Here is a 21,695-nt window from a genome sequence, read left to right on the forward strand (position 1 = left end):
ATAAGTGCCGAGACTGATATTTCTTTAACTTGAATAACTGCTCCGGCCTTCTTGTGCGTAGCTACTTTCTTCTTTTTTTTTTTTTTTGACTCAGAATTCTTTATTCATAGATGAGGAAGTCATTACAGGTGTGTTTTACATTTTATCCTCTGAGCTTGTTGACTAGACTCCCTCTAGAGTCAGTGAAATAAAATCCCTAAGGACACCTATAATAAGTTGTGTGACTTGAGGCTTACAAGTGTCTTGAGCTTACAAGTGTTTCCTCGAGCGTAAGGAGAGGGCAGAGTCATCAACTCCGGTGCTGAAATACGTCGTTACAGGGAAGATACATTCTACCCTTAGTGATCAAATGTGCACAAGACAGAGGTACTGGGGTCAAGAACCTGAGGCTGTAATTGTTAGGAGTGACTGACAGGTCTGACTGTGCAATGAGTGCGGCACAGGCACTTTTCTCACCTGCTGTGTTTTTATAATGTCCTTTCAAATATATACGGTCACAAGCATTCACTGTCCAGCTCAGGTGTATGTGCTTAGCAGAATTTTTCAGCATGCGGCGTTTCATATAACTGTTATGCTTAATGCTTTTATACTCGTTTGTTCTCAGTAACAATCACGGTTTTTAAAATAACCTGCAGTCAATGCGTGAGCTCATTTGCTGGAGTTACAGTTCAAAGTAGTAAAATTAATGAGTTGAGCCACAGTGGCATTATAGGTAAATAGTTTTAATCAATAGCCATTCCCCAAAACAAATGGACTATATTTTTGAGGGAAAGTTTAAAAATGTTCCAATTAATCATAGGATTATTACAGAAGATATTTTAGTGTGTTTTCTCAGATTAGCTGCTTCTTGTTTTAAACAGTTTATAATGTAACTTTTCAGCAAGAGAAACGTTCCCTAAAGAAAGATATACATTATTAATCAATATTTCTTGATGTTGCCTCATGACATTTAATTTCAGCAGTATATGACATTCTTGGATAATGCATTTTAGCTGAGTCAACTAAAGAACTTCATATGGTGAAAAAATGTGGAATTTTTATGAACAACTGAAAATCGAAGCTTGTCACTCTTTAAGAACTCAGATTTTTCCTACAGCTGAAGTGACTTGGGAAATTGCAGCCCTGTAAACTAGTTGCTGCTGAGGAAATCTGTGTGGATGCCTGTGAAAGCTGCTTAATTGCAACAATGGGCAGCTGTCATCAAGAAGGTTACCCAAGAGCAACTTTCTTGAGCAGAGTGAGCTCCTATATCTAGTTCCAAACCGATACTAGTCAAAGTGTCCGTTGACTTTGACATTTGGGGAGAGGGGGTTTACATGTTTTGTCAATGTGCAGACAGCATTAGGTGTGGTTTTTATAAGTCTTTTCCCTAGGAAAGTTGTCTCTTTATGGGAGCAACTGAGCAACCTTCATCCAAAGGAAGATCTTAAATTAAATTCTACACTGTTACTGACAGAATTGTATTATTGCTTTCAACAGCGTATCGACTGTAATACTGTATCCACTCCAGACTTAGAATTCTCTTCAGATTTCACCCTGACCATTGCAACGAGCACAAAGTGTACGGTAAGACAATTTTACTTTCTTCATATATGGTCAGTATTGCATTGGACTAATAGTGCATTAATTAAGCTTCATTTATCATCAGTCCCTGCCTTGAAACGTTTCATTTCTGCTACAGATGTCTAAAATGAGCCCTTTACATAAAAAGAGATGGATGGAAAACTCCAGTAATAGTGTTATGGTATAATGCAGGTAGATGAGGAGAGGGAAAGATAAGGAGCCTTAGCATTGGGGTGCTTCGGTTCTGTTCTCTAGCCCATTTTCTGGAATAAGAGTTTTCTGGTCAGACATGTTGTTACCATTATGCTCAAGAATGATCCAGTCGCTATTCTCACAAGAGCTTTTCTAAGTTTAGTAAAAAGAGTGAAAAAGAAAAGAAATATGGGAAAGGTAGACTATAGCTCATGTAATAAACATGTAACAGCTTATGTGGCAACCGGTTTCTCAAACAGGGAGGATCACGAAGCTTGCGTGTGAAGACTGGGAGGGAACGAATGCATGGTTAAAATCTGAATCTGTTAAATCACTGGTTGATAACCAGGGTTTTTACTGCATCTGTTTAATTTATTGTATGTAAGTTAGTATTTTTACTTTATGTAAGCTAATATGACTTACATTCAAAGGAACAGTAATTCTAGAAGGGCTGTGGAATTCTGATCATTCTGATTCAACACGAGGACGATTGTCGACGCGAGGACGATCAGCCATTGGAATAATCTCCCCAGGGCAGTGGCGGATTCCCCAACATTGGACACGTTTAAGATTCAGCTGGACGGGGTGCTGGGCCAACTTCTCTAGACCGTGGTTTTGCCAAGAAAGGTTGGACTAGATAATCCTGAGGTCCCTTCCAACCTCGGATTCTATGTTTCTATGATAAGAATCTCCAGCAAATCTGAGTCTGTGATCTCACTCAATTGAGTATTATTTGTCTTACCAAACACTAGTCAATATGAAAAGGAAGAAAAGAGGAAAAAAAAAAAGTCTGAGCTTTACAAATAAATGAAAACTCAGTATTAGGGCATCTTTCGAACGCTTCTTTGAAGTTGTGCCTACGTTGTTCGGTATGAATTTACATAAATACACATTCATTTTGCTGCTGCTTTTTCTTGGTTATTCAGTATTTGCTAGTCATGAGAAAATAGAAACACTGATTGTTGGATTAATGAAAAATGTGACCTATTTTTTTATGCAAGTGTCCATGCAATTTATGTAGTGTGTTTTGTGTTCCATTTTTGAAGTATAAGTCACAGAAGATACCTAAATATTTGTATTTTAACATACTTCATTTAAGGGTGTGAGTGACTTCTGAAATAAAGAAGTTATTAGTGTGCTTAAAGCTAAAACAAATAAGGTATTCCAATCTGAATAGTTAGAAATGTTTAGATTGGTACCTATGTGAAGATACTTTTTTGATTGTACCTAGTTATGATGCACAGCTTGCTTTCTTTGTTGGAATAGGGAAGAAAAGAATCAAATCAGATTTTTTTTTTTTTTTTTGTAGTGTTACTGTTGGGTGGGGCAGTTGGGGTAAAGATGAGTTACAGATAAAAAAGTCTGGTGGTGGCTTAGATTAATGTATTGAGGTTTTAAACACTAAATGATAAACAAAGGCAGAACGCCCAAAGTTTTATCTTGTGTTTTTTTGATTAAGTGGAAATCTGTATATTTTATTGTGCATTCGCAAAAAGAGAAATCTCCTGGTTTTAGTTGTCAGAATCATAGAACAATTCTCGTTGCCTCAGAGCAGGGTCAGCTTTGATTCCAGACCAAGCTCCAGTTGCAGCCCTGGGTTACTTTTCTTAATGTGGCGACTTTTAAATAACTGATGGGTTTAACAGAAATCTTTACAAAATCTTGGGGATCTTTTTGATGTTTGGGTAGAGTAAAATAGCTTATTTTGTAATCATCGTTTTCCCTAGCACTAGACCTTTACGAAAAAAACTTCATTTCTGTTCTATGATTCTGTGGTATCCCTGACTTATAAATCAATATGTACACATGCATTTTATGACTTCCAGGGAGAAGGGGAGAGGAGTGGGGGAAGAGCAGTGTTTCTGAAATTCTGCAGTGAATGCGGGTTCTAAAAAATGATCAGAACTCCGTAAAATATTTTGCACTTCATCATTTTAGGTGTATTGACACTTTGAGTGAAATTTCCAGTCTTTCTATGATGGATTGTAGAAGTTTAGTTGGGGGTTGACAGTTCATCCATCATATCAGGCTGCCTAACCTTGCAGTAAATGAACAATAAAAGTCCATTATTTATATTGAGAATTTTTGAGGAGATGCTCTAAGATTGCAATTTGTCCTTTGAAAATAACATTAGATGTTTTTCTTGTTTGCATCCGTGTTTTGTTGTTCTATTGCCTTTTCAGTTTTTGCACAAAAAAGAGGAAGCTGCTTATATTTCCCAAAATTCTAGCTTAATGTACGTGTCTGTTCTGATTTTTTCTGTTTCTAAAATATGAATATTTTAGAATAATTTTGTTTTAGTTGCAAAAAAAAAAAAATACTTCACAGAAATAACAGTTTGGAAATCCATCCTTATATGCTTGTATATATCAGGGTTTTTTTAGCTTACAACCTAAAGTTCATTTCAAAGCAGCTTTTTCTCAGCCCTTTCTATATCATAAAAGTATGAAAACAGATTTGGTTGTCTTACAGTGTTGCCATCAACAGCAAAGCTAACTTCAGACCAGGGTTACCATCAGAACTATGGCTCCCTTTAAGTGCTCTGTCTTTAAAAACCAGACAAGTGGGAAGCTTAGGTGATATGTTAGTTGTTTTGTGGATCCTATTGTAGATCGGCTCCCAGTTTGCCCTGTCTCCTTGGGCTGGGGGGAGCAGGTTTCCATTCCAAGGCACTTCGTGGGTACGGAGGAGTAAAGTCAGACAACCTCACATGGAAACGCGTCATAGAATCAGAATGGTTTGGGTTGGAAGGGACCTTAAAGATCATCTAGTTCCAACCACCCTGCCATGGGCAGGACACCTCCCACTCAACCAGGTTGCTCAAAGCCCCATCCAGCCTGGCCTTGAACATGGAACGCGTGGTTGCTGTTGCTGAACTTGTTTTTGCAGAAACGTAGCACTGATGGGAAGTAATTTAGCAAGTACTTGGAGAAAAGAGTTGTGGCCTCGTCTAGTTGGAATATGCCGCATAATGTTCATCATTGAAGAGCTAAACTTTGAGCTGGCAGCTCTGGAGGCATTGGCCATGTTGGGGTCTGTTGCTTCCTCCTGTCAGCCTGTTCTCACGTCCTGTGGTAACAGGGCAGTAAGTTGTAAAAGCTGACAGGAATCAGAGCCATAATGCAGTCTTTTCACCAACTCATTACCATGGTTGCTTTGATTATGACTTGGAACGTCCCCAGGACCCCTCGGGCAGGAGAGGCTGCACTTCTCATTTCTGCAGCAAGATGTTAAATACCTCCTGAACCTGCGTTTTAAACAGAAAGAGGGGAGATTTAGATTAGATATTAGGAAGAAATTCGTTACTGTGAGGGTGGTGAGCCCCTGGCCCAGGTTGCCCAGAGAAAGCTGTGGCTGCCCCATCCCTGGAGGTGTTCAAGGCGTGAACCTGCCTGAACCTGCGTTTTAAACAGAAAGAGGGGAGATTTAGATTAGGTATTAGGAAGAAATTTGTTACTGTGAGGGTGGTGAGCCCCTGGCCCAGGTTGCCCAGAGAAAGCTGTGGCTGCCCCATCCCTGGAGGGGTTCAAGGCCAGGCTGGACGGGGCTTGGAGCAGCCTGGTCTGGTGGGAGGTGTCCCTGCCCAGGCCAGGGGGGTTGGAACTAGGTGATCTTTAAGGTCCATTCTAACTATAACCACTCTATGATTCTAAAATCTGACCTTAGTTTTTCCGTAATTTCTTTTTTTTTTTCCCCTTTAGTAGATACTGTTTGAAGTTCGGTGTTTATATTCTGTGTTTATTTTCAGTCTCAACAGAGCAGTTGACCTTGTCTTGATTTCCCCATACTTTATTTCTGTTCTTGTAAATTGTTCTGGTAAATGTTTCCGGGAGGGTTTCCTAAACGCTGTTGGAAAGTTTCGCCTGGGAGACAGGTAGGAACAGGGCTTTTTTCCCTGTTCTTTGGCTGGAGGAAGCACAGGAAGATTAGCCCCTCAAGCCTAATGCTAACCCTTTGGGACGTGCCACCCACCTCTTTCTCATCCTTTGATTTTTATTTTTTCCCCCTCCATTTCACTTTGTCATTTTTTAGTACAAACTTTTGACTTCCTGAAAACTGATAACGCAAGTGCTGAAGTAGGTATTTCTCTTCTTGCTCAATATTATCCCTGTTCTTGCTCTCAGAAGGCTTTGTTGCTGACCTCTCAGCTAATTATCTGGTTGTATGATAGTGCCGCTTAATTGTACTAGAGTTTTTTTGAAAGCTGTGCAATTCAGTAGGCAATAGGCTGTTTTCTGTTTTTAAATAAATGGGCTAAGTCAAGACATAGATACCCAAACTTAGTGATGAGCTGGTGAGAAACAGAAAAACCGCACAGTTCCCCCAACTTAAGAGCATTGAAATATCCCTGATTTAAGTCCGTTCTTCCACCTGTAAATGACTTTAAATTACTCTCATACTTTTGTGTGACAAAAAACCCCCAACCTAGCAGAGTATTGAGTCATGCTCATAACAGATCAGCCTGATGTCTGTCTCTAGGTGTATCTTAAAGGTATATATAAAGGATAAAGATCCTATAGTGCATTTTATATGCATTATATAGAAACAGTATATACTTTAAAAAAGTAGGTTTTTATTCCAGGTGTTCAAGCAATTAGGTAAGTCTTCAAGAAAAAAAAAATCCCAATAAACCTGAGAAATACGGAAAGATTGATCAAAATTAAGTATACTGGATGTGGTGCTTAGTTTTTCAGACATTTTTTGGAGGTGGGGAGAAGTCAAGGCACGTATCAGAGCACATATTCTTTCTGTTGATTTTTCATCTTTTCCTCCTGTGGTTTGCTACCAAGTAACATATTTTCGGATTACGTTTATTTATCATTATTTTAGCTTTCAAAGACTGAAGATTCTCAAAGCATGAAACGGTTGCATGGAATCATTATATGAAATTGTTTCAAAGCACTTTTAGTGCAAGTTGACTTTATTTCAGCCTTACAAAGATAATGGCCAAAAATAAATTTAATTAGCTTGCGAAAGTACATTTTCCTGGTAAAGAGCTAGGGTTTGTCACTGCTGTTTTTAATGAGACATCTGGCTAATATCGGTTAGTAGATGCTGCTAGGAAAATATTCCATTAATTGTATTCTACGTTGATCACTGTGTGAGCTTTTGAGATAAAATATAATGGTGATTACCCTCGGTGTAGAAATCAATTGACAAACTTTCTCTTTTGTTTGCCAGCGTTTCCCTTGTGAGTCCATCAAGGTTGATCTTTCCTAGCTGAATAACAATATCCCCGGGGAGGAAAATGGCAGTATCTCTTCATTGCTCCCAGGAGATCTTGTCAAAGAGCAGGGGATGTGTATAAAAAGTAGGAGGGAGGAAGGGGGTGAAAGAGGGATAATGAACCAGAGGACGTGACTGATGTATTAAAACCTTTAGGAGGAAAAAAAGGAAGTTGAGTTGACTGGAGAAAATTATTTTGACTAAGGAAAAATCTTTGTGTGTTAAAATCTTCTTAAGTGTTCGACAGTTTCATTTTCTAATGCCCAATATTCCACTGGGGAGCCAACAATAAGTATTAGCATATAAGTCTTTAATTCCAACCTTAAATGAGAAACTAATTTTTTTTAAGCTAAAAGTCGGAAATCTGGCTTTGGGTACCACGGTGAAAACACACCTTGAATCCCTGATTGCTGTTGAAAGGAAAGACTGCTCTATCATGTTGCGAAGAAAGGTTTGTCCTTCTGATCTATTTAGTTATCGGTAGCCTTCTCTACAGTGATCTCCAGATACTTACTCTTTTTAAAAGAAAAATTGTTGGGTTTTAATAGCGAGGGGTTTCTTTTCCCTGTGATAAAAATGCAGCAACTCTGCCGCATGGGTGACAAACATTCCATCTCCATGCTTGGATAAACTCCATCAAAAGCACATTATCTCCCACTTCTGTGGCCAGCTGTCTAATTGTATTTGTTGTAGCCACTCACTGTTGGAACATGATACTAGCGAAGAGCAAGAATGATAAATTACTCACTGTAGGTGATAGCGATGATGATAATTTTTAATTTCCTTGTTCCTAAGTGAATTGGTGAGGTTGCCTTTATGAGTTCACATAAGGAGTCGAGCAGTCTCATTTGTTTTATCCTGTTAAAATGCTGCATGTACAGCCAGCCATTTTCTTTAGAAAAAAGCCTTAGTATTCAGATAATACGTGAATTAAAATGTAGACTCCTCTTCCTATTTCAGCTAAGCGCTTTAAGAGCATAAATAATATGTACTAATACTCATCTGTTAGATACATTGAGATCACTAAAAGCTTTAACGTATTTGGTACATGAATAAATGGGGGAAAATATGCTCAAAATAATTTATCTAGGAGGGAAAAAAAATTGTTGCAGACAAGTAAATCTTACTGGGAGGAATTGCTTCATTTACAGTTTTTCGTATGTTTGCATGAACACCTTAGAAACCCTCAGTAATGGATGAAGACCTTAAGCTACTTTACGTCTTCATCAAAACCAGTTTTGACAAAATCAGGTAGAATTTAGTGGCTGCTGTTGTGATTTCAGGAATATTTTATTCTTAGCTGTCGAGTGAACTCTTTGACTCTTACAGGATGGTGCTTTGCAGTCTTGGCAATGCACATCTATTCCTAAATATTTTCTTAGTTCTTTACTTAACCTTCTTAGTTCCCTGGGTAGACGTGAAGACTTTGTTCTGGAGTTGGAGTTTTTGTCCTCGTAGCTCTGCTTTTCTCCTGGCAATTTATTTGAGAACAGGAAGAATAATATTTCTGCAATGTTTCCTAATATTTAACATCCTTTGAGGCTAGAGCATGTGTCAGGCTAGAGTTGCAGTTATTTATTACCAGTTTAGAAGTCATTATTTTTGTTTTCCTCTTCCATGTATTCAGGAGACTGGCACTTGAAAGATTCTTCTGGAGGAGGTTTAAGTTCTTGCTGATTAGTCGTTGGTGAAGTTGTAAATGAGCTGTCAAAGGTGGAGCAAAAAGATGAGGAGAACTGCAGTGGAAGAAAAAACTGTTATTGTTATGCTTTAAAAAAAAAAAAGCCAAGGCAGTAGTTGTAAAACAGAAGAATTTATGGGGACGTTATTTGCTTGTTCCTTTTCTTTGGTTTGCCTTCTTGTAAAAAAGATGCCACCGTTAATAAAAACCTGGCCAGCTCTGTATTCCATTTTAATATGCCCGTGTCTGTGATTGTTTCTAGTACGCCACTTGGAACTGGGTTTTTTCCTTATATTTTGATGTGTGTGTGTGTTAAATTTTATGACAAGAAGTGAGGACTTAATCTTGCTTCAAACTGTAAACATTGGTAATGTGTTCTTTGTAGTATTGCATTTTTAATAGAAGTTTGTGGTTGACTCTTTAAGCTACTGCAGTTTGTGTGATGCTCAAAAATGAAATGAGAAGAAATTTTGAACTTCATTTTACAGAATTATTTCAATGAAATGGTCTTAAATAAAAAAGATATGTATTGTGCATTTCAGCATAAAACCACTACCAAGTAATGAATAAAAAAGTTAGGTGTAAGGGAAGATAGAAATTCCTAAAAAGAAGATAGTAACCAAACCCACAGCTTCCAGCTAGTTTTGTGTTATCGGGTGTTTCAGCTTTGATATGTGTAGATTTGATTTGTTATTTTTAGATTTGTGAGGTTTTGTTTTTAAATATACAGGACTAGTGATTGTAGATAAAATTGTAGAAAGCATCATCTGCGTGTATCTTCCTTCTGACCCTTTTTTCCCAAAAAAACTCATTAATGTGGGGTACCAGATCATTTGTGTAGTGGTGCAAGGCTCACACTAATGTACCTTAAGGGTGGGGATAGGGAGGTTGGTTTAGGTTAGGGGTTTTTTGCACTTGGCGTTTCAAGAGTGTTGAAACAGGCTTCTGTAACGCAATCAGGTTTTAGTTTTTCATAGCTCTTTCAAGGAAGCTGTCAATTTCTTTTCTGTTCTGAGGAAATCATTAAATTGGGTGTAAGGACCAAGGTTCCTCTTTGACATAGGCCCACTGCTTTTTAGACGAAGGTTTTCTAGATCAAGCAAATTTGAGGCTTCTCTTTCTCTTGGATTCCTTCCTTGCTTGCTTGCTTTCTACGAAAAGGTCTTGGAGCAACGCTGAGTTGCGTGCCCTCCCTCTATTTTAGCATGGAAACAGCCCAGCCTATTTCTTATGACACAACTTTTAATTGAACGACCACTCTCATGCACAGATGTATTGGAATGGGTGGTATGAATTGCTAAAGGAAGGAGAGAAAACGGTATCCGTAGCTACCTACTTACCAGTTTAAACTTTAAAGTAGACCTGGGACCATCTCAGTCTTGAAACTCGTTATGACTGTCCTTACTGATTGCTTTTCTTGTTGTACAGAATTGTCTGGCGGGTTTTAGGAAGGACAGGTGTGCTCGTTTGAATGAGTGTCTGGGTATCCATGTAGCTGGCATGAGATCCCTTAGGCCTGGGGCAGATCAAATACGACAAAACAGCTCAAAAGCAGAAAGATTTCAAAAAGGCAACAGTATACTTAAAAATGCAAGCATAGCATAGTGTTTGGGTGAACGTATAAATGTACGTATACTATAAAGGACCATTTGGAGCAGCCCTTTTCTTGAGAACATCTGGTGAATTCAATCATTCCTTTAACATGTCTGTTCAGAAATAAAACTCAATTTACTTTATGAAAATAATGTATAATTAGGATAAATGGAATGCCTTTTGAAGTGCCATGTTATTGGCAGGGGAACACATGCAATCTTCACCATGAAATAAAGAATAGGAAAGGAAGAAGGTAGTTAATTCAGGCTGGAGTTACTGGGAGGCTTTGGGATAGACTTGACATTACGTTCATTACCTAGGTATATGCAAATAACTGTACGTCTGTTGAATTGCAGGTTTAAACTTTTGGTTTGGTTTCTTGTTTTACAGGGTAAGCCGCAGGCTGTGTGCATCAAAGCGGGATTAGATTTAATCTGTACGTTTTCACTTTCTGTGTTTCCTCAACTGTAATTGGTTTGCAGAATAGCTGCCGTAGCGAATATCGAACAAAACTTGCAGCTGGTCAGTAACTACTGGGTTTGGTATTAGACTTTTTGTTTTCCCAAAGATTGAAAATATGAGGGGAGGGATTTTTATCTGGAGATTAAATGCAGTGTTGGAAACGGACTGATGGCAGGCTGCCTAAAAACATTTATAAAAATTACGTAGTTGTAACCGATTTCATAAGACAAATAGTCAAACCAAGTGTGTTTATGTTCTGTTGGTTTTTTTTAGTTGGCTCAGAAATGGTTTGAAAATGTATTAATAGACATTACATATTAGGTTTCTAAATTGCAATACATGCTCTTACGGTTTGTTTTCAAAAACATCGTTGTAACTTGCTCCTGTATGTGTTTAACTTTAAGCATATAATTGGTATTTAGCTGTGCAGGACTGGGATCTGAACCTTGCCTGGTGACATACCTCACCAGAGAGTGTGTGTTTGGGTTTTGGGGTGCCCCCCCTGCCTGGTTTTAGCTGAAGGGCTGGAGACAATGTATCTGGAAAGGGATCTAGGCATTCAGTCAAGAGTTGTCAGACAAATTTGAGGAATTTTGGGGTGTGCCTGGAGCTGTTCACAGGAGCTTGTCCTTAGAAACTTGAGGAATTTATTTGCTTAGAATGTTTTTTTTGTATTTTTTTTTTTCTTTTGGCTCAACAATTATTTCAGTATCAGTATTGAAGGACATATCTCCATGTTAGAATGTAACACAAAGAATTTAATGGATCAATGTAGAGCTCGTTCTCTATAATCTCTTGAACACTGTAATCCTTGGAGCTCTGCATAAGGTGGTCTTTGTGATGTGTGATAATTACTGTTGCCACTTCTTGATTTAGATAGTCAAAGTCAATGTTTCAGGTTGTTTCAGTTAAGGAAATCGTTGATGCTGTAAAGAATAAAGTGGTTATTTATCCTGGTCATTTCCAGAAGGTGTACAAATCCTGTTCCCTGAGCACAGGAGGCAGTAAATAGCAGGGGACAGTTTTTTTGCTTGTAATTGCAGTCTCCTTTCAGCCTGAACTTGATCCCCAAAAAACTGTTAATCTGGGGACACTTTTTCAGGGTAGCACGTAGGGTGTTTCTGTTACTTCTTGCTGCCAAATTTATAGATAACTGCATCCACCTTAGCAATGGTATGCCAGCTTGGAGTTCTTAGCTTTCTAGTCCAAAATGTAACTGGATTGTCTCGTTTTCTCTGGAAGCCGATTTTTTTTTCTCCCTCAATTCTTAATGTCTTTTTGTTGTCTCACCTTTGTTTTCCTTTCTCCAGTAAGCATATCCTAGGTCTTATTTGTAAGCATATCAACAGTATTGACCTGATGATTGAAAAATATTTTTATGACTTAGTAGATCTCTGACTAATATCCAGAAAAGATTGCGCATCAATAAAAGTAGTCTGATGGATCAATAAAACTTTGCAAAACCTTCTCGATCTTTACTCAAAAAGGTGTATTAGAGACAAGGCTGTAATTCACTTGGGAATGAGATTCTCAGCATTGAGTGATGGGACTTAACCGAAGGGGACGGAAAAGTCACCGTTTCCGACATTTGGTGCTTATTTGTCACGAAGGTCCCTCAGTGTCTCCTTGGTTCTTTTTTTTTTTTCTTTTTTTTTAAGAATATTTGCCCACATTGGAATTTGGAACTTGCCGGGCTTCTCTGCAGTGCCTTTAGTTGAAAAGCCAACACAAGTGCTTTAACATAAGCTTACTTGCTTTAATACATTGTATTCTCCACCACATTGGTGAAATCTGTTCTGGATTTAGACTAGAGAGGAAAAATACGAGAATGGTTTAGCTATCATTCAGATTACGTATTTCATAATGAGAAAGCCCTATGCCATTTAGTTTGTTACCTTAATTTTGTAGGCATTTTTGACTTTTTTCCTTCATGATCTATCTCTGAGTCAACGTGAAGGACATGCTGCAGAAATCGTCTTTCATAACTGTTCAGAGCAACCAGTTTCCCAGACTTAGAGTAGGAGAAAAACACTGGTGCCTTGAGAGGAAAGTTGTAATCGGTCGTTTGCAGTGAGTTTTCATGCCACAGGCTTGCCATCATTGAATTGGTGTGTGTCTTGTTGGAACGTACTATAGCTGGTGTGGGGAGAGTCCCTTCCTGCTGTAGTTGGAGTTCCTCAAAAGCTCTGTTCTGGGTCATTTCTTCAGGCTGACGTACAGTAGAAAAACATAACTGCCTTGGGCCCACGGTCTGATTTGCTTTACCCTTTTCATAGGAGACAGTAGAAAACAAATAAAGGTGAGCATGGACAGGATTTCAGAGGTAAAACTGGGGTGGATGATCTTTTATTGGCACCTTCCAGTTCTTTGAGTTCTTTGAATTTCTGGGACTCTCACAAGGCTTTTTTTTTTTTTTTTTTGTCAAAAAAAGCAGGCCAGTATTAGAAGACTGTATAATTAATATTGCAGGTGTACTGCTTTGTGTGTGGACATCTTGTATTTCTTTTTGTCTTCAAACTGAAAGAAAAGTGCCACTAATGAATTATGCACTGAAGAGAGAGGCTCTTTTTGAGGCTATGAATGGGGTGGCAGGAAGGACAGAAGTGATGTTCCGAGGAATACTATGGAGAGATACTATTAGAAAATATTAACTGCTGAAAAGGCCAGCATGAGGCATTTATGAATCTTTTCCTTATCTGTGTGTGTAGTAGAGGATGACAAATATTCCCTGCCAGGTTGCGCTCTGCCTCTGTTCACAGGGAGCTTTCATGGAATATAGTGTTAAGCTACATAAAGAGTGAACGCGTTATGCAGAATCCCTCGTACTGTGTGTATTTAGTGAGGGTCGTGGGAGCTGTAGAGGACAAGGACTGAATTTTATGCTTGTGGTTTTGCACATCTGAAAGGTTGTTTTCTCCAATGTAATTCTAGTTGCGCTTAGGGCGTGTGAGTTATTTTGGAAACTCAGACTAAAATTTGATATGTAATAAAATGCAATTACAGTGGGCTGAATATTCTCAAGTAGAACAAAAGTGTGACGACAGCTTTTTTTTTTTTTACTTAGGATTTCTAGCATGCCTGAAAGCATAAATCTAAGCTTGTTCCTCCTAGTAAAGGCTTGAAAAGAAGTAGCAATCCCAATAAATGTATACATTAATGTTATACATTTTTCTTGGGTGTCACTATTATTCCTTTATTATATTTGCATTTTCCTCTTTTTTTTTTTTTATAGGCAGTTGCTGGTTATTTTGATATATTTTTTGAGAAGAACTGTCACAACAAGGTGAGTATTTGGGGTTATGCATTTTAAAAAAGTTTTGGAGAGATGAGGGTGTTTTTGTATTTCGTTCTGCCTCAAGGTGTTTGGCAGTGAATCTGTTTTGCTGTAGCAAACACTGCATGTGTATGTGCATTTGGTAATTGATTGATGTGGTGTGATATCAAAAATGTTGTTCTTAATCAAATTCTTGAACTCTTCCATTGCAGGTCTTGTTTTCAACTGGTCCCCGGTGTACCAAAACACACTGGAAACAGACAGTTTTTCTCCTGGAGAAACCAATTCCAGTAGAAGCAGGTATATTTAAATTCAGTTGTGGTGCAACAATGGTTGTGTTGCACTGTTATCGTTAAATTTGAATCTAAAATACTTCTAAAATTATGTAAGTCTTAAAAAGAACTAGTAAATAAATCTTTTGGCTGCTGTTAAGGAAATTCGTCTCAGCAAAGCACTGGGAAATAGATCCATACTGTAATTTTGATGAGAGAACTTCTGTATCAAAGCATTTGTGAGGCAGAAAAATGTAAGACCAGAACACTGCTATTAATTTTCCCTTAATTTTTAACCTTAATAATGTTCTTAATTATTATATTTGTCAAGCGATTGCATAGGACTTTTTGTAGTGCTCCTGAACTGTGCTGTGTTTGTTAAAGGAATCGTGAGTATAGGCGTGGGTGTTGTACCTGGCACTGTGGGATTACTCTGTAAATTGAAAACAGTTTCAAAGAACTCACAACCATGAATTTGATTGGTTGAACTATGGAAAAAGTTACTTTGATACACTGTAATTTTTTATAAAAAATGTAAGTACTGTAGTATGTTTCACCTCGAATTTGATGCAAGTAAAAAGGCTTTTGTTGTCATCAGGGAAAACCCAAAATTCAGATGATAAATTGTTTAAATCAGGTGTTGACTAAAGTGATGCCTGTTAGTGGTTTTAATTAGTTCTTTTTGGTGAGTCTTGAAAATGCAAGTAGTCAAATATTACTTGCCCTCTTATTCCTGTAGAACTGCACTTTCTTTCAGTCTCACCTAGTCTTTTTATAATCCAAGGAAACATAGTGGTTATATTTTTATGCCGTTTTATTATTTTTTATTTTTGGCCACTTAACCACTAGATATTTACTCACGGCTGTTGAACTCTTACCCAGTGGTGAATTAGTCATCTTTGAGGGCCATTTTTCATTACAGACAAGCAGGATCAAGGGAGGAACCTCAGGATGGGGCTTATTTCTGCTGGTCGGTTGATAAACTCATGGTAATATGTGGCCCTGACCTGAACCATTTATAAATAGATCGGACATATTGGGGAAAAGCATACAAAAATTTATGTGGGTGCTGCAAAAAACCCTGAGGTTGAGAGGCTTAGAGATGTTATAGAGAGGTATTGACTTAGATGGAATATTGTCTCTCTTAACAGACCAAAATATGAATGTACGATGGTGAAAGCATCATCTGCTCTCAGTTAAACTGCTGTTACAGTTGCCTCTTGCAGCTATCAGCTATGACAACTTTTTACCGGGAGCTTTTTTCCTAAAAGCACTGCAGTCTGTGTTGTCTGGCAAATCATTTGTCTTTCCTGCTTTGACTTTATATTCTTAAATAATTTTTATCTGCATATTCTTAGGTCCCGTCACTTTTTGGGATGCAAATAATCCTTGGTGCATTTTTACTTGGCTCATGTTCTGTTCAGCTTCTCTTTCTAGACAAGGCTGGCTAAGGTCTCCGTGCTGCAACTCATTAAATTTCAATGTCGTAGAGTGTGAAGTGAAATTCTAAGTGCAATGACGTTTGATAGAATATGCACATTATTTAATATTACATAGATCATTTGACATTTGGTAAATGTGTGAAATTACTGGGAGGTGTGCCTGGCTCCAGAATTCTAGTCTAGGTGCGGTGACTTTCTGAAGACAGCTGCAGAAAGAGTGTGCTTTGAAGCAGTGAGCACAACCTAGCTGACCTTCAAGATCACTTTTGCTGTAACTCTTTCCTTTCTCTTTATTAGCTCATATTTCTTAAAATTATCTCTGTAACAAATCTTGTTACAGCTATGTTTCTCTTTTCTTTCTACCTGTCTCCTCTTCGTAATTATTTAAGTTCCCCTTTCCCATCCTTTTGACCCATTCTGTCTGCTTTTATATTTTATATAAAATTACCACTTTAATCTAGGATTCCTTACCTGTTATTTCTAGTGTTAGAGAAGGTTCTGAGAGAAACTCTTGATGCAATTTCCTTTTCTTTTGTAATCCCAGTTTTAATTTCAGTGGGATATTTGTTGTTTATGGATGACATAAGCCCATTAGGGCAGAAGGTACTTCCTGATATTTGCATAAGAAAGTTGCATAATTTAGGTGACTTTTTTTAAAAAAAACCATTCTGTCTGCCTTTGATCCTTCTCCTTCATTGTTCCAAAAATCTTTTCCCCAAGACATGTTACTATAAGTACAGATTTCCCTGTCTTCCTTCTTTTTCGTATTGTTTTTTATCCTTTCTAAAAACAGTGACTTGAATATTCATCTTGGTAATTAGTAGTTTACCATATTCTTTGATTTCTTCAGTCTTTCACTTTCCATTTTACCAGCTAAACAAGCTGCTCAAACTTCTTTTGCAGTATATGTAAAGTTGTACTTTGAGCTGTTTCTCATCTGTCACTTGTTAATGAGTTAGCACTGCTTGTTACCGTTTTACCAAGCATTGTTTCTGCCTGGCATGTTGAACTGAGCTCCACTCCACTCCAAACTTAGCTTTTGGGGAAACTTTTTGTCTTCAAATGGACTTTTCTCGATGCAAGTTAACTGAACAAGACAGTAACTGTATCAGATTAAACACTTGTGCATCACTTGAAGGCCTGAGCCTTAATGTCCATCCCCGTGTTTACCAATATTCATCAATGCTCTGTATAAATTCTTAGAATAAGAAATGTATATATGGCACTGGGAGACACAGTGGAGAAGACCCACTTGTGACTAAATGTATTCATAGAATCATTTAAGTTGGAAAAGACCTTTTAAGCTCATTAAGTCCACCTGTTAACCTAGCACTGCCAGGTTACCACTAAACCATGTCCCTAAGTGACACATCTGCCTGTTGTTTAAATACCTCCAAGGATGGTGACTCAACCACTTCCCTGGGCAGCCTGTTCCAATGCCTGACAACCCTTTCAGTGAAGAAATTTTTCCTGATATCTACTCTAAACCTCCCTTGGAGCAACTTGAGGTCATTTCCTCTCGTCCTATCGCCTGTTACTTGGGAGAAGAGACGGGACCCCACCTTGCTCCTTGCTCTGAGGTCTCCCCTCAGCCTCCTTTTCTCCAAGCTAAACAACCTCAGCTGCTCCTCATAAGACATGCTCTCTAGGCCCTTCACCAGCTTTGTTGCCATTCTCTGGACCTGTTCCAGCACCTCAGTGTCTTCCTTGTAGTGAGGGGCCCAAAACTGAACACAGTACTTGAGGTGTAGCTTTACCAGTGCCGAGTACAGGGGACAATCACTTCCCTAGTCCTGCTGGCCCCACTGTTTCTGATACAAGCCAGGGTGCTGTTGGCCTCTTTGGCCAGCTGGGCATCCCCAGGTCCTTTTCTGCTGGGCATCTTTCCAGCCACTCTTCCCCAAGCCTGTAGCGCTGTGTGGGGTTGTTGTGACTCAAGTGCAGGACCCGACACTTGGCCTTGTTGAACCTCGTACCGTTGGCCTCAACCCATCGATGCGGCCTGTCCAGACCCCTCTGTAGAGCCTTCCTACCCTCAAACAGATCAACACTCCCACCCAATTTCCTCTCATCTGCAACATTGTTTGAGTCAGAACAAGCTCTTTTCCTAGTAAATATTGGAAAATAAATAGAAATAATATGATTTGAGTCTTGGAATTACTTGACCAGTGCACCCATGGTGGCATTTTCTTTCAGTATTTTAATAGGTTCTGAAAGACATAAAGTGTTTTCTAGTTTTGAAAGCATTTTTCAGACAGGGCAGTGGATTTCTTCCCCAGTAAAGAAAAATAGTTCCCTCAGTTTTCTAATTCTGAGTAAAATAGTGAGGCTGACTTAAAGTCTCTCTCAGGTGCTTTATAGCTTTTGGGGATATGCCTGAAGCGGTTATAAGGCACTGATTGTATTTGGATTTGCTCTGTAACAGAGGTTGAGCTTACAGATGTATGAACCTGGTGGGTATTTAACAGGAAAAGTCTCCTTTATGCCATGGCAAAACTGTTTTGTTCTGTGGCGTGAACTAGCTGATTTTCTCAGCTGTTTGATGCCAGGTTACTTGTTGTAAAAATAGATCTATTTTCTCAGCCGTAAAAAAGACTGAGTGTTTTGATCTCTATTCTAATGGTAAAAGAATCAAGCCATTATAAGCTGAAGGATGGGGCTTGCAACTAATCCTCCCTCCTTTGCCATCCCTGCGCCCGGAGTGCAGCGTTTGCAGATTGTCTGGGATGAAATGGGAGAGCTTTAATCTAGATCCAAAGGTCTGGAGAGTGAGGCAATAAAAGTTACACCTAACTAATAATCCTGATTTGCCACTGATTTTCAGCTTGATACAGTAGAGAGCTTTGTATATAGTTTTAATGGATAATTTCTGTTGATTTGGTTTAGATTTGATGTGTGAGTGGGGGATGGTCTCTTAGTACTCATGTATTCTGAAAAACTGGTTTTCCTCCTCACAGACTGTGACGAGAGACTTGAAGCTGATGTACAGTGAAGTAAAACAAAATAGTGTCAACGTGTTGGATATGCTTTAACCGCTTAGCATGCGGTAAAATTAAAGAAACTGGAGAAAGAAGCCAGATGATATTTTATTGACAGAAAAACTGGGGTTTCTTAGGCAAGAGTATTGTATTGTAGACTCCCTACAGAGCACAAGACTTCCCTTAGCAGTCCTTGTAATAGCTTGAAAATGTCTTTATTTCGAAAAGTGAAATTGAGGTGCCAAAGCAGTATCTTTTTTCTTATTAATGGTCCAAACATGAGTCTCTTCCTTTCATTGAAATACTCCTGCTAAGTTTCATAAACAAAAAAATATATACGGAATTTCATTCTCATTTGCTGGTCTCAAGCATTTGCTAAATAAAATGCTTAGAAAAATTATTTTAAAGGGCCCACAGAATCTTTTCAGTAACAGTGCACTAAGTTAAAACCCAGATCTGTAGGCAAGCAAATTCTATTAGCAATAAAACAGCATATTGTCGGCATTTTGTGTTCTTGATATTGCGTTGCAGTGGAAATAAAACCTTGATTTGTTTTTCTGTGGTACTAAAAGGGGCTAACACAGCAAAACTGAAGTAGAACTCACATGACTAAGCCCCTATAAAATCCTTGATTATCTTTAACTCCCCAGTCTCCGTAATTGAGTTGCTGTTTGTAAATTTACAAACTGAAAAACGTTAATTTGTCTACCTAGAGAGTTTTGTTAAAAGTAGGAAAACAACACTGGCACAATTAATCTGTCTGAATGTTTTGATCTTATACTGAAATACTTCAATATTGTGTATCCCAGTTGGATAATTTGGTTCCCAATTAAGATTTTACTGTCTGTTTTGCCTGTCTACAGCTGCAACATAGTGTCTGTAGAAAACTGTCACTTGTTTACTTACAAGTTATACCTCCAAAAATGATGCTCGCGTTTAAAATCTAGTAAACTGTTAAAACTTGGATTTTGAGGTCAGACTAAATCTTGCATGTCTTGTGCCCTATCTTCTGAAACCTGCAGTTTAAAATCATCCTGATGACTTTTCAGAAACATTTGTAAGTGTGTATTTGAGGCATTAAATTGAGAGAATCTCTTCCCGTGGCTGTTTTATCTCGTTGAAAGATAAAAGGAGTTTTGCAAGACAGGAAAACATGGTTGGATTTCTTGTACTGTTCTCTGGGACACTTTTGCAAGTTCTGAGGCTGCAAGGGGGATGCGGCTCTTAAAGCAACAGCAATCTAGTTTTCTCAGAATTTTGTCACAACTGCTGAGAGAGAAAGATTGGGACAAGACAAGTTTAGGATCTCTACTACAAAAAGTTATGAATTAAGACTAGTTCTAGGTGAGTGAGTTTGGCTACAGCAGCGATACTTTTTGGAGGACCGTGTATCTGGCCTTAGCCTTCGCAGTTCCCTGTGGCAACTATTTCTGGTACTTGAGCTACCTTGGGAACCTCTGTCACTTGCAGTGTGTGCACCTTATTTTAGGCAGCCATACCAAGCTCTCTTACCTTACTCAACTGGCTGTGTAGACTTCCGTGCAGCAGCCTCATTCATAGATTGTCTCGGGGAGTTGAACTGTACCAATTTAGAACAAAAACTTCAGGGGATATACTCGGGGCATGAAAGGAAAAGGCAGAGCCTCAACATAATTACAGAAGAGGGCAAACAGTGATGTAACAGAAATGAGTTGGTAAAACAGCTGCTCAGTTTATAAAAGTAACCAGCTGGTGGAAGAAGGGTGTCACAGATCAGATGGATAACAGCGAAAGGCAGTGATTGCTGCTCAGCGTAGACACTGCTCGTTGGGTCCCATTGGGTTGGGGATTCAGTGAGGGATGTGGCCAAATGGGAAGGTGGCAGTCTGTGTACAGCTGCGGGTGTCTGCAGTTTAAGATGAATGGGAGGATTAAGGGTAAGTTATTGAGTTCAAAGCAAGTGCTCTTGGTCCCACCACAAATGATTTCTGTCTTTCATTGTTCTGTTTCTTTTTCAGAAGGTAGATGGCATATGGAAACTACTTCCTAGCCAACTCTTCCAGAGTAATGCTTTTGAGACTTGCTGTTTTTCAGTTGCATGCTAGACCTCAGTGTTGTATAAGACAATGGGTCCAGTTAGTCTAAACTAGAGTGAAAAACTAGATGATGTTTAAATTGTCGGCTTCAAGCAAGAACAACCTTGTCATGAAAAGCAGTGTCAAAGCTTACTGTTGTGTAACTGCGAAGGCACGTATGGCTACCTACCACTTGGAAGCTCGTGGTTATTGCACTGTAGGGGATTTGTAAAGATATTTCTCACCAGCAGTTTGGCAGTTAAGGTCTCTTTAGCCCAAATATACCCTGGTTTTCTAGCAGCTGTCTTTGAAACAATTCCAGTGAGATCTTTTGTAAGGTTCTTAAATTTTAATGGGGGTCAGAGTAAAGAATGCTTTTGAGTACCATGTCTCTCTGTTAGCTTCATAAAGCTCTTCCACAGGATGAAAAGAAGGAAACCTTGAAAGATGTTGATCGCTGGCTACCTTCAGTAACTCCCTCAATCTTTTTCGTAATCGGAGAGGACACTAAGTTGTATTGGAAGGCAGGGTAGTTCTTCACATCATAAGTTCATTGCCATGGATTGTTTTGAGCTTTAAATATATGTTATGGATATGTATGCAGGAGGCTGCATGGAATCTTTGAGTTCAGTCAGGTCCTTTCAGATTAATCAAGTTATAGATTGAAAAAATATGGTTTGTTGGGCCTAAACACTCTTAGTGATAGGGCATAGGGCTCGTGCATGGAGAAGTACCTTTGCTCACAGACTGCAAGCTTGCCTGATGTATAATTGTATTGCACACACGTATGTGAAAGATACAGTTGTTTATAGTTTCACTGATGGTAAAAGTCAGAAGCAAAATAAACTATTTTGAATGTTAATAGGGTGTACTGTAGAGCATTGTAATCAGATGTGTATTATTTGATCAGACGTGTATTATTTGTCAGTGGGTCAGTATGGACCTAGGGATGCATTTT

General features: G+C 38.6%; 1 protein-coding gene across 1 annotated transcript in view; it reads left to right on the forward strand.

Annotated features, from left to right (window-relative positions):
• The window catches only part of PRMT3 (protein arginine methyltransferase 3), a 62,546-nt gene that overhangs the window by 37,406 nt on the left and 3,445 nt on the right, over positions 1-21,695 (forward strand). Inside the window, exons 13-15 of the mRNA XM_054198987.1 lie at positions 1,480-1,566; positions 13,950-14,000; positions 14,204-14,291. Coding sequence (XP_054054962.1) covers positions 1,480-1,566; positions 13,950-14,000; positions 14,204-14,291 — 226 coding nt within the window. The remainder of the gene's footprint in view (positions 1-1,479; positions 1,567-13,949; positions 14,001-14,203; positions 14,292-21,695) is intronic.

The sequence above is a fragment of the Rissa tridactyla genome, chromosome 4, assembly GCF_028500815.1.
Source record: "Rissa tridactyla isolate bRisTri1 chromosome 4, bRisTri1.patW.cur.20221130, whole genome shotgun sequence".
Lineage (NCBI taxonomy): Eukaryota > Metazoa > Chordata > Aves > Charadriiformes > Laridae > Rissa > Rissa tridactyla.